The sequence below is a fragment of the Mus caroli genome, unplaced genomic scaffold (genome assembly GCF_978045245.1).
Source record: "Mus caroli unplaced genomic scaffold, Mus_caroli_1 scaffold_17, whole genome shotgun sequence".
NCBI lineage: Eukaryota > Metazoa > Chordata > Mammalia > Rodentia > Muridae > Mus > Mus caroli.
The window spans coordinates 84,256,773-84,274,748 of NW_028227272.1; the positions used below are offsets into that span (position 1 = coordinate 84,256,773).

The following is a 17,976-nucleotide window of genomic DNA, read 5'->3' on the forward strand; positions in this document are numbered from 1 at the left end:
TCTGCCACCAAGAGATGTTAGGAGTATACACGAGTATGGTTAGTTTGGAGAGAGATGGGGCACTATCCAGAGAAACTGAACCATATGTCCACTAACAGGTCTCACACCAGGAACTGTGTACAACAGTGGGAGAACACTAAGGAAGTCAGTCTCAAGAATTGCAACAGACAAACCTCGAGAAAAGTCAACCTTCACATACATAAAAGTAAATCCTCCGAGGAACAATTGAGAAAGAATGGCTATTTCATTTCATTTCTTGTATTTCAAATATATTTTAAGGATGCATGTGAAAATAACAGTAACAAATTCTCGAGGCACATGACACTCTAAAAAAATATTTCCGCATTGTTTTTAGATGTTTGTGCATGTGTGCACATGTATGCTGCCATACCCTTGGAGGTCCGAGAACTCTAAAAATAGGTTTTCTCCTTCCACTGTGTGAGTCTCAGGGACATGGTCCATGTGCTCAGGTTTGGCGGCGCCTATCTGCCTTTTACCAGCAGAGCCTTCTTGCCATCTTCAATTCTGTATTTGTGATGCCGCCAGAGGACAGAAGATTTAACTCCCGGGAACTGGAGTTACTCTGTTTGTGAACCACCTGCTGTGGGTACTGGGGACCAAATTCTAGTCCTCAATAGTAGTCTTATTGCAGAACCATCTCTCCAGCGCCTTACATTTTTTAAAGACTATGATTTTATGTATGTTGGTTTTTTGCCTGTATGTATGGGCACAACAGTGACACTGACGCAGGAAGAGCAACAACCTGGAGCTGGGGTTATAGGGAGTTGTGAGCCACCAAACAAAGGTGCAGGAAACCAAACTTTTGTCTTCTTCAAGTGCTGTACAAGGTCTCAACCCCTGAGCACTTCCCCAGCCCTCCAAACTATTGTCTCTGTTTTGTTTCGTTGTTTTTCCGAGACTGAATTTCTTTATGTAGCCCTGGCTGTTCTGGAGCTCTCTTTGTAGAACAGGCAGAGATCTGCCTGCTTCTGTCTCCAGAGTGCTGGGATTAAAGGCGTGAGCCACCACAGCCCAGCCCAAACTATAATCTCAATGAATTAAAGTGACCAAAGTTAAGTGTTTTCCATGTATAATATTGTCAAATATAAAATAAAAATTAAAAGTCCTAAAAGCTGGGCATGGTGCCACAACTTTTATCGTCCCAGCACTCAGGAGACAGAGGCAGGTGGCGGATCACTGTGAGTTCCTGGCCAGATTGGCCTACATAGTAAATTCCAAGACAGCCAGGAATACACAGTGAGACTCTGTATAACAAAATTAAGCAAATAAAAGTAGTCATAATCTTATAATGGGTATTTACATTTCAGTTGCTTAAAAAAACAATAAATTTAGTAAACACTATTTTTGCAAGTGCTTACAAGTTTAAAAGGCAAAAAACTTTCCAAATGTCATTAGAATAAAGCAGTCACCTTAATACAAAATAACTGACGCTGCTCAATATTAGGGTAGTCGATAAAAACAAACACAAAATGTTCAGAATTTGAAAACGGATGTTAGAGGTTGCTTAAAAGTTCCCGAGAGCCCTGCAAGCTCTTTCACCCCAAACACCACCCAGTGTAAGACAAAAGCGCATGCGCAGCAAGCCGACGCGTGCGTACTCAACGCCGGCCCATAGGAAGCGGAAGGGAAAAGATGGCGGCGCCGAGTGTCCCCACGCCGTTGTACGGGCACGTGGGTCGCGGAGCCTTCCGCGACGTGTACGAGCCAGCGGAGGACACGTTCCTGTTACTGGACGCGCTCGAGGCGGCGGCGGCCGAGCTAGCAGGGTGCGAGGAGGGTGCGCGCCTCAGCGGGAGAGAGTGGGGTGGCCTGGAGGCGGAAGCCGGAACTTGCGGCCCTCCTCCGGAAGTGGTGGGTCGGCCCACTTTCTGGTGATTGACAGTAGAGCGGGGGTAAAGGAGGCGAGTCCCGCGGGCCCGGGTTAGAGCATCGCTCAGGTGGTTCATGGTCACCCTGCCCTGCCTTTTTTTAGCTGTTAATCTAAAGAATGTAAACGCGCCTCTAAGGAGCAGCCTGAGTTTATCGACCAAAAACAAGATGTCCCAAAGCTTTCCTAATTTTCTATTTTAATTTTTTAAGTGAATATGTAAAAGTCGCCTTAGTGCGAGAATAACATCCTCTAGCAAAGGAAAAACACATAAGGAGTAGTGATCTATTAAACCCACTCAACCTATTCAAGGAACAACCGCTAGCCGTCTGAGCACTTAAAGTGTTATTGCAACTGGGATTTTTTTGTTTTGTTTTGTTTTTCAGTTGAACTGTAAACATTTTAGTGGCATGTGGTTAGAACTATTAGGGAAGGTTTAAATAGTCACGTGCCTCCGCCGGTAGGATTTTCACTAGCCTGATTTGTTGAAGGATTGGCCATAGCTTTAATTGACATAAATAGTAAATGCCTACATGTTAACTTTTCCGAGAAAAGAATTTGAGCTGAGAACAGAAAAGATGGCTCAGCTGGTAAAGGCACTCGCTGACAATCCTGCAGACCTGAGTTCCGGCCTCAGAAACTAGTACAGGTTGTTCTTGGAGGTTCAGTTACAATGCTGAGGACCATTCTGCACACATACATATAATCAGTATAATAAAATATTTTGCCAAAAGAATTTGGGTCATTAACTTAAGGGCCAAGATTCCAACTGGGTGTCTCCAGAACGAAGTAGCCGTCATGTTTGTTTATATTGTCACTTTTTTTTTTCCTGCCTATAAAATGCTCTTAAAACCAGTCTTTCTTCATAGATGGTGGAGCATTTCGATCTACTGGAATATCTCGTGGAGCATTGAATTGTAACTTGAATGCTCAAAACAGCTCAGAAAGATTTACAGCTACAAACTGCATTGCTTAGTATGCTGTAATAGAGCTGACCTGTTACAAAGGCTGGGAATTCTAGTTATTTTTGAGACCGTAATGATTATTTCCATAAAGAAGGCACCTGGTAAGATTCACAAACTTTACTATGACCCACTAGTGGCTTTCGAGTCCTGTTATGTGGGTCACATAGATATGTGGCTAATTCTAAAGGTAAAAGGAAATACTGTGACTCCTTCTTGAGTCGTTGTTTGAACAGTTAAGTGACAGAAAAATCTTGTAAATGTCATCAGGCCAATCAGTCGTAGAAATTAAGTAGTGCTTTTGACACACGGATAGTGATCAAAGGAAATACATTTATTGGAAAGTCAGATCAAGATTTTTAAGTTTAGAAAGCTAAGATTATTGGCATCCTAAGATCAGACACTGAAGTACTTGCCCAACACAGCACTCTAGTAAGGAGAGAGGTCTTTGTTCTGCATGTATCTAGGTAGATGGAGGGCTTTTAGCAAACCCTAGGATATGCTGCTGGGTTGATTTAAGTACTTCGGTCTAAGTACTTTACACACCTCAACTATTAGCATGCTTGAGCTATGAAATAATAAGCACTAGGTAGTTGCCAGAAATGGCAAATCCCTTTTACTCCCAGATATTTGCAAGTGAGTACATTATATGGCACGAGAGTTGTCTTCCATGAAGAACTATCCTCATAAGAAGGAACTAAATACTTTGTTTTTGTTGTTAGAGTGGAAATATGCCTTGAAGTAGGAGCAGGGTCTGGTGTGGTGTCTGCATTCCTGGCCTCCATGATAGGTCCTCAGGCCTTATACATGTGAGTATGTGACGTTCCTCCACCCCTCCTGGGTCCCTGTGACTGCAGCAGCTCAAGTGGAACATTTTAAATAGACAGTACGTCTGTGATAGTGAGGACTCAAGTCATAGCTTATGCTGGCCCCCAGGTGTAGCCTCCCGTTCACTCCTTCGTGCTGTGTGATTTTAGAAGCAACACAACTTTATGCTGTCTCTACTTTTAATCGTTCTCAGGTAAACAGTTTGTCTGTTATAAAATAGGTGCAAAGTTGAATGTCCTGGCAGAGAACTTGAGAATACAAAAGCCAGGGGGAAATAGCAGAAGATTTTGCCATACATGGGACAAATGTGTTTCTTGCAGCTCGTTACCGCCTATGTCGTTTGTGTGGCAGTGTCCGGCCAGCGATCTCTTTCCCTTTTCATTTGCTAGCCGTTTCAGATGAGTGTAGGTAGATTTTTCAGCAATGCTTGCCATCGTTACAACAAGCCTTTGCTCTCTTTTTCTTTGCCATTATGAAAACATTCTGGGTTTTTTTTTTTTTTTCAACACCATGTTGGAGTTAAGAAAGCATTCCTAACTTTACCCCAGCAGGAGTTTGCTGGTACACTGTCTGCTTCCGGGCATCCTCCTGATCTTTTCCTCTGTCTCTCCTTGATAGGTGCACTGATATCAACCCTGAGGCAGCCGCGTGTACCTTGGAAACAGCACGCTGTAACAGAGTCCACGTTCAGCCAGTGATCACAGATTTGGTGAGTGTTAATCCTCGTTCAGTAGTAATCGATTTCGAATCATTGACGGTTAACCACTTTTAGTGGAAATACACTTTAGGAATTAGTTTTGTTTTGTTTGTATGAGACAAAGTGGCATGTAGCCCAGGCTAGCCTCAGACTTCCTATACAGACACAGATGACCTTGAACTCTTTTTTTTTTAATTTTTAATTAAAATTTTTCTCTTTTACTTTTTTTTTGTTTTTTTTGTTTGTTTGTTTGTTTGGTTGGTTGGTTGGTTTTTGGTTTTTTTGGTTTTGGGTTTTTTTGAGACAGGGTTTCTCTGTGTAGCCCTGGCTGTCCTGGAACTCACTCTGTAGACCAGGCTGGCCTCGAACTCAGAAATCCGCCTGCCTCTGCCTCCCAAGGGCTGGGATTAAAGGCGTGCGCCACCACGCCCGGCTTTCTTTTACTTTTGAGATTATAATATAATTACATAGTTTCCCCCTTTCCTTTCCTTCCTCCAAATCCTCCCATATACCCCTGCTTGCTCTCTTTCAAATTCCTGGTCTCTTTTCTTCATTAATTGTTGTTACATACTTAAGTACACACACACACACACATTATGTGTACATTTATTCCTAAATAAAACCTGCTCAGTCTATGTATGCTTTCAAACCTGACCATTTGATATTAGGTAAAGCTGGAGTTACAGGTTGACCATAAACATGACTACATGTGATTCTGTATTCAGTTCAAACTGGCTTAAGCCTAAAAACATTATGCACAGCTAGCACAGAAACTCAGATGACATCACACATTTTTTCTTAGCTCTGAGTTTCTCTCTGGTGTCCCTCTGGCATCTCATAATAACAAGATGTTTGCATCTCTGTGTATAGTTTTTAGCAAGTCCCCATGAAAAGAAGTGTTTTCTGAGTATTCTTGGGATGAGAGTTGTTTGGAACCACATGGGTCGTGTGTTCCGGGAATTTGAAGAGTGACTTTGACCTGGGTCACAATAGACCCTACCCAAGCTTGAGAGTGAGAGGAGACACAGTGTCCCTGTCTACGTTACTTTTCTATTGTAGTGAGGAAGTGGAGGGTTTGCAGGATGAAGGAAGGAGAGACGGGAAGTAAGGACAGGGCAGGGCACAACTGGGCCTGGTCTTGGCTTTTGAAACCTCAAGGTCTGAAAAACCACCTCTAGGCAAGGCATATGAGTATGTGGCGCCAGTCCCATTCAAACCACCCCAGTCCCATCAAAAGCCGAGGAGACATAAGCAGAAACAAGGGAGCACGGGTCCTGGGGACAAGCAGAATGACTGACAGGTTATTCATTTCTTTCTTTAGACAGTTCTCACTGTGTCCTGGTTTGTCTTTGAACTTTCTATGTAGTTGTAGATAACTTCAATTCTATCTTCTCCTGCCTCGACCTCTTTAGCGGATGACTACACCCCTACTCAATTGCCTTATTTTTTTATATATAATTTTTTTTTAAGTTTTAAGTGTGTGTGTGTGTGTGTGTGTGTATGTCTCTGCACCACATTTCTCCAGTGCCCACCAAGGCCAGAAAAGGGTATTGGATCCCCTGGGACTAGAGTTACACATGATTGTTAGCCACAATGTGGGTACTAGGAATTGAACCTTTGTCCTCTGCAAGAGCAGCCAGTGCTCTGAACTGCTGAGCCACCTCTCCAGCCCTTCGTTGTTTTAAGAAATTCGGATTAGACCTTTTAAGTGTTTTGAGTTGTTAAGACATTCTAAGGGTACTAGTAGGACTTGGATAGGCTTAGCTTTGCGGGACACCTTGAGTTTCAACAGTGAAATGCTGTTCATAAGGAAAGGCATAATAGCAGGTGGCAGGAGGACCCGAGAAACACTGCTCTCCATGCTGCTTTTCCGGGGTGGAGGTGGGGAATATAAAAGTCTCACAAAGTCCAGGGTAGCCTTGAACTCTCTTTTGGTTAAGGATGACTTTGAACTACGGATCCTGCCTTCATCTCCCAAGTTCTGGGGTTCCTAACGTGCCACGCTGCTATCTGTGCTTCTAGACCAGTATTGTTCTTACCCTGACCTGGGCAGGCAGCTTCCCTACTCTTTCACATTTACAAAGGATTTTGCATCTTAGGACTAAGCCCAAGAGACAAGAAATTGTATTCACAGTGCTAAGAAGTAGAGTGTCAAGAAGGCTCTCAGGCCACTCACATGCATGGCCATGCATAGCGATGCATGTGCTGTAGAAAATGTGCTGTGTCTGTAAAGAATATTACATCTATTTTTTGATGGAACAGTAAAACTACATAAGAACAAACCCAAACTGTTTGAAGTAGATCCGGAAACTAAAGTGTCTTCGGAAACTCCAGTGTTAATAAAACGATCTCGAGGATTATAGCCTGGGTCTCCTGTCTAGCTCCAGAAGCTACACAGTGGCTCAGGGATGTGACTGGAGAGTCTGCATGCTAGACTTAATTCCTCAGTAGTTAAAGGTGGCCCTGAAAGCCGGGCATGGTGGCGCACGCCTTTAATCCCAGCCTTTGGGAGGCAGGCGGATTTCTGAGTTCGAGGCCAGCCTGGTCTACAGAGTGAGTTCCAGGACAGCCAGGGCTATACAGAGAAACCCTGTCTTGAAAAACCAAAAAAAAAAAAAAGGTGGCCCTGAACTAAACTGATTTGACAAAGCAAGAAACAAGAGACAGGCTTAGCAGAGCAGTCGATTTACAAACTCTTTTACATTCAACTCCAGGGATTATTACAGCTATCATAGAAAATAAACCCATTCCTTATCTGAGATTTCATGTCTGAAAAGTAGCGACCAGCAGGGTATATTGGCTCAATCCTGTAATCTCGGTACTCAAGAGTGTAAGATAGATTACAGCTAGCCTGGGCTACATAGTGTAACTGCTTCCTCAAAATCAAAAAGGTAGAATTGTCATCGTTCTTCATTTTCAGTCTTACAGTACAGTCTTTTAAAAGTACCTACTACATGTTCCATTACATCATCAAAACATACCACACACGATTTACCATTTACAAATTCACTGGCATCAGCTACTCTGAGCTGTGTGGTACTAAGGCCAGTTCAGGTGTCTGCTCTGTGAAGAAGCTGACAGCCCTCCTCGTCTTCTCACTCTTGTCCCGTTTCTCCATCATCTATTGGCAGAATGTCTTTTCTCCCTGTTGCTGTGCTTCATGCAAGAAAACCAGACAGTTCTGGCCCGTATTTAACATAAGAGCCCTCCATAGTGTCCCTAGTGGGAATAAAGTCCGTGCGTTTTTCCTGCATGCATGCAGGGCCTCTTTCACTTATTTTTCAGTTCTTGGAAATGTTAAGGCAGGGAGCTGTCTAGTCCTGGCTACGGTCAGTCCTCGGTTACATTTTATTTAACTCTTTTGATGTTAGAATTTTTGTTTTAATATTTTGTCCTTTTGCTTTTTGCAAAATCCATCCCATGGTTATTACTGTATAGCTGGATAGGACAAAGGACTATGAGTTACAAAGCAAAATCTTGTCTAGTTTCTTTATCCAACGTTTCTAGAAAATTCCTATTTCCGAGTTCTTTTAAGAAATTTAATTTCTTTATGGAGTTGAAAACACTTTCAAAGCTTGCACTGGCACGCACATGTGTGCATGCATGAGCATGCACACACACACACACACACACCAGTGAATCCCTCATTTTGCACTGGTGAAGGAAAAACTAATCTTCTTTTGGTTTGCAGGCCAAGTTATATCATATATGTATATATTTAAGGAGTATATATATATATTTTAAGGAGTAATTATTGTTTCCCTTTTAAAGGAGCAGAAAGGGGGCTGGACGGATGGCTCAGCAGTTAGGATGACTGGCTGCTCTTTCAGAGGTCCTGAGTTCAATTCCTAGCAACCACATGGTGGCTCACAACCAAGGATAATGGAATCTGATTCTATCTTCTGGCCTGCAGGCATTCATGCAGCCAGAGCCCTCATATACTTAAAATAAATTACTATTTTTTTTTAAATTAGAGAAGAAAAAAATACTTCTATAAGCATATCCTCAAAAATAGGTCTTAAGAATTCTCTTTGAATTGTAAGTTAACAGGTATCTCAGAATAATTAAAATGGAATTGATTATAGAAATCTAAATTGGGAAATTCTCTGATATTACTTCATAATGTATATTCAGTGTTCATAACCCAGCCCAATACATGTCACCTGCTTGGATGGTGTGAATGGAAATGAAGTGACTTTTCATAGTTTTAACACATACACACACACACACACAATTGTAATTTCTTTTTTCTCCCTTGTTCTATAGAAACCTGTGCCCACTTTAAAGATCTTCATACGCCACACGCTGGCTGTTTGCAGTCTCTGACCACTGAGTTCAGTGCTTCCTTCTCTGCCATTTGATCCTGTCAGTCAAAACATTTACAAGTCACGGAAGCAGCAGAAACACAGTCCATTCCTTGGTGTTTTCTGTCATTCAGATAGTCTCTGTCATCTTACAAAAGATTTCCCTTGGGAGCTAGGCAGCTGCCTTGGTACACTGTCTGTTTTACAAGGACCTAGGTGAGATTCCAGAAATGAATATAAAAACCCAGGCACAGTGGCATGGTTGCTTGTGGTCCCAAAGACAGGTGGATTCCTGGAATCTTTCTGGCGGGCCAGCCTAGCCCAGCAGTGAACTTCCAGGCCAGTGGGAGACAAAATACATCAAGATTATCCTCTGACCTCCATTTGTGTACATACACACACACATACACACACACACACACACACACACACACATTTCTTAATTATGTTGTGTAAGTTAGCAGACATAGCTGTAAAGCTCCTCACAGATCTACAGGGAACATATTTCACACCATCAGAGCTTGCTTGTTCTCACACTGCCTTCTAAAAGTGACCTCAGAGTGGAAGCATGTCTGCTCCTGAGTAGAAGCCACAGTCATGCTCACCCTTGCTCTCACCCTACAGTACTCACTTTCAGCTTATGTTCATCTGCAAGTCTGGAAGTCCTTCCCCTCCTGACAACACGGGAGAGTAGCTTTAAAGACTCACTCACTCCTTAAATCAGGCTCCAGCTTAAACTGCATTGCTGCTACCCTCAGGTGCACGGCTTGCTGCCCAGGCTGAAGGGGAAAGTAGACCTGCTGGTGTTTAACCCCCCCTACGTAGTGACTCCGCCTGAAGAGGTAAGACCCACAACAGAACTCAGTCTTTGTTCCCAGCTGTTTCATGAGACCAAGTGAACTTCCCGTGACTTCGGTCACTGCTGCTAACAGCACTCCAGTGACTGTTCAGAGGCTGTCGGTCACAGATATGTGAGTGATGCAGAAGGGGAGAGATTCTGCTGCAAGCCCCAAATGTGATCTGCCTAGTCAGAGCAGAGCTCTCACCCAGATCAGGCCATGGTGCTTAAACGGGTCCATTACCCTAAATAACAAATCTGAATGCACATTTTAAAAACACTTGCAGTCAACTAAAAGTATTCGACGATAGTTTCCTTCTCAACATCTGGGGTTTCATCCCTTCAGATGATCAGAAATGTATGGGGCCAACCCCGATCTTTCACAGGGGACCGATGGAAGCACATGTATTTAAGAATGTCCATAGTGAGGAGGTAAGCCTTATCAGCACGGCCCAGAAGGTGAAGGAACATAGATTAATAACAGATGAGCACTGGCTTCTCTCTAATTGGGCCGGCTGTATTCTTTGGTGATTGTTCTCTGGCAAAGCTGGAAAATACCACATTCAGTCCTACTACAAGATGAAGGCCCCCATTTGTCTCTTATGAGTGCCCTCACGTGCTTGGGTGAACTGAGGAGCCAAAATAAGTCACAGCACAACAGTGCCTTACAGTCTGTTCATAGCTCCTATAGTGAAAGGCCACACGGTGGGTAATTAATATCTATTTCTCACAGGCTGGAGGCTGTGGAGACTTTCAAAGAGTGTGACTGGCAAAGGCCTTGCTGCTGTGTTATGACAGAGACACCACACGCTGAGAGTGAGGAGACATTCATAAACACGTGACTCTCTTCTCCTTTTCAATATGGCCACCAGTCCACTATGGCCCTCTTGATCTCCTGACCCTAGTCAACAATCTCCAAAGGCCATCAGCATATCAGTAGTGGGTGAAGCTTGTGATATAGAAACTTAAAGCTCAAGAAAGAGTTGTGAAGAGGACCCTTGTGATACACAGGGTTCAGTCTGGGCCAGAGACCAGTGAGGGTCCACACTGTGCAAGCCCTCTGACCACATGTACACCCACACACATCCACACAGGAAGTCAATCAATTTTTAAACAGGGTTCCGGCCAGTGATTCCAGTCCTTAAAATCTATTTTTAAAAACCACTCAATAGCTGGCCGTCTGCCTTTAGTCCCCCAGCTCTCAGGAGGCAAAGGCAGGCAGATCTGAGTTCCAGGCCAGCCAGGGCTATACAGTGAGACCCTACCTCCAAGCAAACACAAATCATTCACTTAGAGGATAAAAACTGAAGCAGACAGAGCCCGTGTGCAGAGCAAGAGGGAATTCATGGTCATGGTTTCAGTTCATACTGAGAGAACCAGTCAGTGAGGAAACAGTTCTGAGAACATGGTGACCCACTTGGGGTCTCAATGTATTTCCAGCAAGACGGCTCAGCAGGTAAAGGTGCTTGCCTGTAACGACGACTAGCTTTACCTTTAGCAAGGGTTACAAATAAAGACTTAGAGATGACATCCAGAAGACATAAGAATTGGAGCCTTAAAAATCTCTGTATTCACTATCACATTCACTTGAAATCAAGTGCTGGGGGTTGTACCTGTGGTCCCTAAGGGACCAAGGATGGACCCATTAGCTGGCCCAGGGAGCAAGCAACCAGACGGCCACTAGCACATGCCTGACTCCCTCTGAAATGGAATCCTCTCTTCTTTGGCCCCAGGGTTGGGCTGGTGCCAGACATTCTTGAAGTCATCTCAGTTATAAACAGATAAATGGGTCTCAGTAGCCTGGAATCTTATCGCAGGAAGCCCCACTGCCTTCTGGAGCAGCGGGTAGAGAGGCCTGATAGGGACTGACCCAAAGCGTCACACCTGCTGAAATAGCCAGACCAGTTCCTACAAAAGGATGGAGTAGTGCTGAGAGCGCTGAGCAGGAGCAGCTCCCCCAGAATTAAAGCACGGGGCATCAGCAAAGGGAGGTCTCCAGAGTCCCGAAGCAAAGTGGAATTAATGATCTCCTAGTGTAATTGTGACGAACCACACTGAGTGGGTGATAGATGTGGGAATAATCAGAATTACATTCAAAGAAAAGGAACAGACTCAGCAAATGTCAAACACCAGCTAAATAAGCTATACTCCTTCAGTAAAGTACTGTACCAACATAAGGGATGAGTTCGAGCTACTCCAGAGAACATGAGACATCCTTGAGATGTCGATTGATAGGGCAGGGCTAGGGAGATTCGTTAGTCAATGAGATGCTTGTGAAAGTGAGGCCCGAAGCTGGTTTCCTCTGAACCCATGTGAAAGCCTCGCAGCAGCCCACACCTCTAACCCCCGCAGACCTGAGGCATGGTAGGAAGCCCACAGGACAGCTAGCATGGCATATACAGAGGAGGACAGGAGAGACCACCATCTCCGACAAGGTGCCAGGCAAGGAGTGTGTCTGACCTGCACATGCACACACACACACACACACACACACATGCTACATATAGCACCACCTGCACAAAAAAGGAAGGGCAGGGAAGAATGTGAAATGTGATTGAAAACAAAGTTGCTGAAGATGGGGGAGGGGAAGACAAGCAAACTTAAAAAAACCCTCCCTTGTAAATAAGTATAGGTACTTTATTGCTCTGTAAAATTATGTAATTTGATTGTAAAGGGCTTAAATTAGGAAACCTGACATATTGATTAAACATGATTGTATATAAAACTAAAGTCAAATATATCTAAAGGCCACAGCAAAAATCAGAAAAACAACTGTGCCCACGTTGATCTTAATTTTCATTGATTTCTTCAGAATATTCCTGTGGTAACAATTGAACCCAGGGCCCCACAAATATGAGGTGAGCTCTGATACTCAACTGCATCCTGTCCCTTGAGTGATTGAGACAGGGTCTCACCGTGTAGTTCAGGTTGGCCTTGAAATCAGAGTCCATTCTTAGGTCTAGAGATTGCAGGTGTGCCCGGCACCCAGCATGCTGCTTCGCTTGTTGGCCAAGTCTATGCCCTCTCATAGCAGAAGGACCTAAAGAGTTTGGCAGAATGGTGTTCAGGAGCCAAGGTACATTCGTTTGAAAATGTGTACTTGCTTCGAGACGTTTTTTGTCAAAGAGTGTAATCTCAGTGAAAGCTGAAGCAAATGTCTCTGATTGCCGACAGGTAGGAAGTCGTGGAATAGAAGCAGCGTGGGCTGGCGGCAGAAACGGCCGGGAAGTCATGGACAGGTTCTTCCCACTGGCTCCCGAGCTCCTCTCCCCAAGAGGGCTGTTCTACTTAGTTACCATAAAAGAAAACAATCCAGGTAATTAAAGAGAGAGACTGTGTGTGTGTGTGTGTGTGTGTGTGTGTGTGTGTGTGTGTGTGTGTGTGTGTGTTTCTGGTTAACTATTCACTTGCTGACAACAAGAGTCGGAAGACTAACTTATTAAACAGCCTGGGCTGTTGAGCAGTTTAATCACTGACAGTGTGTTGGAAGAGGAGAAACACTTTTAAGAGGTAAAATGTTCATGTTTTAAAACCCGTTGCTTCCTGGGACAGAGCAGTTTCGCTCATTCATAAACTAATATTCAGATATAAACTCTGACTCCTAGCAGTTCAAACTCAGCGTGGGTTCCATCCCATGGAGCAGGTCTTAAATTCCAGCAATAATAATAATAGAGAAGTTGGTCGCTGCAGTAGCATCTACACCTTGCAGGCAGGCCACTGTTGGAGTTCCAGGATTCATAGCTGCATGGAGAGTGATGACTCCTTCCCCACCCCCACCCTTTTGTGTGCAGGAGCCTAAGGACAGAAGAAAGCATTGGATTCTAACTGTAGTTAGAGGTGGTTGTGAGGTGTCATGCGGGTACTGGGACATGAACCCAGATCCTCTGCAAGAGCCGTAAGTGCTCTTAACCACCGACTCATCGCTCGGGCCTCTGGTTTTATTTTCAAAAGAAGTGAACTCATTTATACTCTGGGCACTGTTAGGATTCAGCTCATCCAAATTTTCATTGACCTTTCCCATAAAGAATATATGGTAGAGACTGGCACCAACCAGCTAAAACTTGATCACTTGTTATAGTAACAAGGTTACATAATGATTCTGTGTAGTCGGAAGTGGGCTAGCACTACAAACTAGGCCCTTGAGGGCTGGAGAGATGGCTCATTGACTGCTCTTCCAGAGGTCCCGAGTTCAATTCCCAGCAACCACATAGTGGCTCACAACCATCTGTAATGGGATCTGATGCCCTCTTTTTGTGTATCTGAAGACAGCAACAGTGTACTCATATAAATAAATAAATCTTAAAACAAACAAACAAACAAACAAAAACTAGGCCCTTACGTCTGTCAGAGTCCTCAGACCTTCATAAAGTTGTGTCCCAGCTCTCCCAGGTCCAAGCTTGAGTTAACAAACATTTGCCTGATTTACACTGTTTAATCAGAGGAATTTTTTGTGTTTATCTTCCTACTAAATTGCTCAGTGATCATGGATATCACCAAATGATTTAATTGAATTTTACTTTTATTTTTCATTTTAGAGGAAATCTTTAAAACAATGAAGACACGAGGTCTGCAAGGGACCACAGCACTTTGCAGGCAAGCAGGCCAAGAAGCCCTGTCAGTCCTCAGGTTCAGCAAGTCCTAGTGTCCTGAAAGCCCCGGAAGTAAACAAGAGCTGCCGGCAGCTGAACAACCGCTCAGTAGGTTTCAGACTGATGTCATTCCCTGGCCAAGAAATTTTATCAGAACTCTGTCATTTAAAAAAAAAAAAAGTGGAGCCAGGTGGTGGTGGCACACACCTCTAATTCCAGCACTCTGGAGACAGAGGCGGAGAATCTCTGAATTCAAGGCCAGCCGATATGCAGAGAGAGTTCCAGGATAGTCAGGGCTGCACAGAGAAACCCTGTTCCAAAAACTAAAACCAACCAAACCAAAGTGAAAAGAAAAGGAAAGAAAAACATGAGGGCTGAGTGGATAGATGGCTCAGAGGCTGAGACACTGACTGCTAGTACAAAGGATTGGGGCTCAGTTCTCAGCACCCACATGGTAGGGTAGTTCACAAGGGATCCTGCCCTATTCTGACCTGTACCTTTGGAGGTCAGAATGGCATGCATACATACTGCAGGCAAAATACCCATACACAAAAACAAAATAAACCCAACAAGAAGAAAAGAAAAAGATAGAAAGCTGGGTCATTTTGTTTTCAGAGAATCAAGCATATGAGTTTTTCTGTGCACATGCAAGTAAATATGTATTATATTTTATATATATATATATTAAAAAATATATTTTATATATTTATATATGAAGGCATGTTTGATTTAGCCTTAGCTATAATATAACAAAGCAATTTAATTACCCTAAATGTCCACCAGAAAGGACGCTGGTTAAAATCCCAGTCTAGGGCTGGAGAGATGGCTCCGTGGTTAAGAGCACTGACTGCTCTTTCAGAGGTCCTGAGTTCAATTCCCAGCAACCACATGGTGGCTCACAGCTATCTGTAATGGGAGCCAATGCCCTCTTTTGGTGTGTCTGAAGACAGCTACAGTGTGCTCATATACAAGAATAAATAAACATAAAGTAAAATAAAATCTCATTGTATCCATTCCATTGAACATATAGCCATGAAACAAGTCACTGTGTAGATCCTGCACCCGAGGCTTTTTGGTGACAAGGACAACTGAGTGCTAAGAAACTATAGCTGAATTTCATCCCATACATGCTATTTTGAAAAGCCAGCCAAAGCAGTGTATTGCTGTGTGTATATAACAAAGATGGGGGCGGGGGAATAAAGGGGAATAAACTACAGGAATAAAAGAACTTCAGCCTTTTGTGGTAGCATTTGTTTTACCTGGCGGTAATATTAGACTGTCCATGGACTATCACAGTCAGCATGGTAAAAACTTAACTGCAGACACTCTAAAAGGTGAGCTTTCATTCTATGAACAACATAACACCACTTGCTGACTGCTACCAGGGGGTCATCAGGAAGGTCCCACCTGAGGCTAGTGATGTCATCTAAAGAGTCCAGCCTCCTATGGAGGTAACCTTAGATGATAATTTGCAAGGCTTTTGACCACCTTCCTTCTCTATCACTTTTAGGAGTGGCTACTAGTGCATTGCCCACGCCCCAGTGGACAATAACACTGTACCCAGCACTACCTCGACTCAGAGTTAATACTATATACACAGACATAATTTTTTAAAGATGTGTGGGTGAATCCATGCCACAGTGGGCCAGTACCTCAGGAGCCCAGAAGAAGGTGTCAGATGCTCCAGAACTGGAGTTAGAGGAGGCTGTGAGAACACAACAGCGCCATAAAGCAGACTCCGGGCCTCTCAGAGCAGGAAGTGCTGCTAACCAAGGAGCTCGCTCTCCAGCTCGCTCTCTATAATTTCAAAATTAAGGCGTGAAGTTGCAGAGGAGAAGAGAGGAAGGTGATGGGGGAACGTGATTAAGACAGTTGCATACATATATGAAATTTTCAAATAATAAAATTGATAAGAATTCCCAGTTCATGATAGAGCTAACCAGGGTCAGGATAACTTGGTGATCAATATTCTGTATTGAGATCTGCCAAGATATAGTGCCAGGCCAAAGACTGTCACTTAAAACAAGAACAGTTGTGATATTAGCAGGGCCTTGCTCCAAAATCCAAAAGGCCTGCAACTGCAGATTACCATAGGGCCTGCCAGATGTCTGGTATGGAACCCCTCTCTGCCATCACAACGTCTAACAGCAACCACTGGCTCTGCTAGCCACATGGCCAGAACAGCTTCCACAGCAGCCTGGGTGTGAGTATGGAAGTAGTAGGTTGTGGGAGAGGCCTGAGGGATTCAGGGACATCCGTTTCTAACCTACAGTCTTGCTTCTGGGTTCTATGGAAATGCTGCCAGTGTGCCAGAGTTGGGGACTGGACGATTAGGTGAAACCCTGTTGTTGGCTTTCACAAGCAGCATTAAGGGGAAACTATACCACCAAACTGTCAAGAGACATACAGGTCCGCAAATTTTCCCTTGCCTGCAACCTACATTAGTCAGGTACAGTTTCAATGCTGGCCAGCAAAATCAGGCTCCTGAACAAGAGCAGGAGTCATTATACTACAGCAATTAGGATGAACAATGGCCTTGCCTCTGTCAGTCTGTCTTTGTCCCAAAACCCTGTGGTGGGCAAGGACAGCAGTGTGGGCTCAGCTAGATGCATACCGACTATATAGTGTTGAGAGGACAGGAACTCTTTTTTTTTTGTTTGTTTTGTTTTGTTTTTTGTTTTTTTTTGTTTTTCGAGACAGGGTTTCTCTGTATAGCCCTGGCTGTCCTGGAACTCACTTTGTAGACCAGGCTGGCCTCGAACTCAGAAATCCGCCTGCCTCTGCCTCCCGAGTGCTGGGATTAAAGGCATGCGCCACCACGCCCGGCTTAGGACAGGAACTCTTAAGAAGCCTGAGTCTTTCCTTAGCATGCCTTCTGTTTACCAGACTGCTGTGCAGAGAAACAGCATCACCGTCTTCCAGCTCATGCTGAGAAAGGTGGGATGGAACATGCTGTAGCGACACATACGAAAATGACACAGTTAAGCCCATTTACTCTGTATGCTAACTCAGTGAGACTAAGTTGTTTCTTAGTAACCTACTGAATCTGGGTTTCACAGACATAAATTACAGAATGCCTTGCTATTACTCAAAGGAGTCCTTAAAGTTCACACAGTAGCTAAATCAAAAGTACCAGCGACAGATGAACACCCTTCCTGAATAAGACCTTTTGAAAGGAGTATTTGCAAAATGGAAAGACAGATCTCTCTATATAAAGATACTGGAGGATTCTATCACAGATATACATTTCTTTTACCTCTAGTTTGGAGCGGAGTATAAAGAGCAGTTGGATTTTGAGACTGTAAGGTAAGAAGAATTTGGGGAGAGTAGAAGAGCTGTCTGAGAGGAACACTTTATAAAGTGTTGTGCTGGCCACTCTTTGAAGTCAACTAGGCTCCATCTGGAATGAATTCAACTCCAAGTGCATGTGTGCATGTGTGAGGGGTTTGTCTTAATTAAACCATTTGAAGTGGGAATCTGAGATGGAAAGATCCGCCTCTAACCTGGACCACACCTTCTGCTGGCTGCCTATATATAGGACCTAGAAGGAGGAAGCTTCAGCTCTTTGCTCTTACTGGGAAGTCTATCCCTTCACAGGCATTAGAGACTACGGTAGGGTTCTGATTTATACTGAAGACCATCTGAGACATCCAGCCCTGTGGACAGAACAACTACTAGACCTTCTGTTGGTAGACAGCCATTGTTGGACTGGCTGGACCACAGCCTGTAAGCCATCATTTTGGCGGGGGGGGGGGGGGGGGGGGGGGGCAGGGAGTTTCAAGACAGGGATTCTCTGTATAGCCCTGGCTGTCCTGGAACTCTGTAGACCAGGCTGGCCTCGAACTCAGAAATCCACCTGCCTCTGCCTCC

General features: G+C 44.0%; 1 protein-coding gene across 2 annotated transcripts; it reads left to right on the top strand.

The window, feature by feature from the left end:
• The first annotated feature begins 1,025 nt into the window (after positions 1 to 1,025).
• Hemk2 (HemK methyltransferase 2, ETF1 glutamine and histone H4 lysine) lies at positions 1,026 to 17,488 on the top strand. 2 transcript variants are annotated; one of them, XR_015045725.1, is made up of 7 exons: positions 1,026 to 1,787; positions 3,573 to 3,659; positions 4,297 to 4,387; positions 9,438 to 9,521; positions 12,692 to 12,833; positions 14,053 to 14,214; positions 17,369 to 17,488. XR_015045725.1 is itself a non-coding variant. In XM_021185499.3 (6 exons), exons 1-6 carry the CDS (start codon positions 1,654 to 1,656, stop codon positions 14,157 to 14,159), a joined length of 645 nt encoding a protein of 214 aa, XP_021041158.1. In that variant the 5' UTR covers positions 1,209 to 1,653; the 3' UTR covers positions 14,160 to 15,434. The 2 variants fall into 2 exon arrangements, 1 of the variants encoding a protein (XP_021041158.1); XM_021185499.3 differs by lacking the exon at positions 17,369 to 17,488 and having other exon boundaries at positions 1,209 to 1,787; positions 14,053 to 15,434.
• The last annotated feature ends 488 nt before the right edge of the window (positions 17,489 to 17,976 follow it).

Coding starts and splice junctions, on each gene's coding strand:
- Hemk2 (XM_021185499.3), top strand. CDS start 1,654: ATGGCGGCGCCGAGTGTCCCCACGCCGTTGTACGGGCACGTGGGTCGC. Junction 1,788..3,572: donor GCGGCGGCCGAGCTAGCAGG/GTGCGAGGAGGG, acceptor TTTTGTTGTTAG/AGTGGAAATATGCCTTGAAG. Junction 12,834..14,052: donor CATAAAAGAAAACAATCCAG/GTAATTAAAGAG, acceptor TTTTCATTTTAG/AGGAAATCTTTAAAACAATG.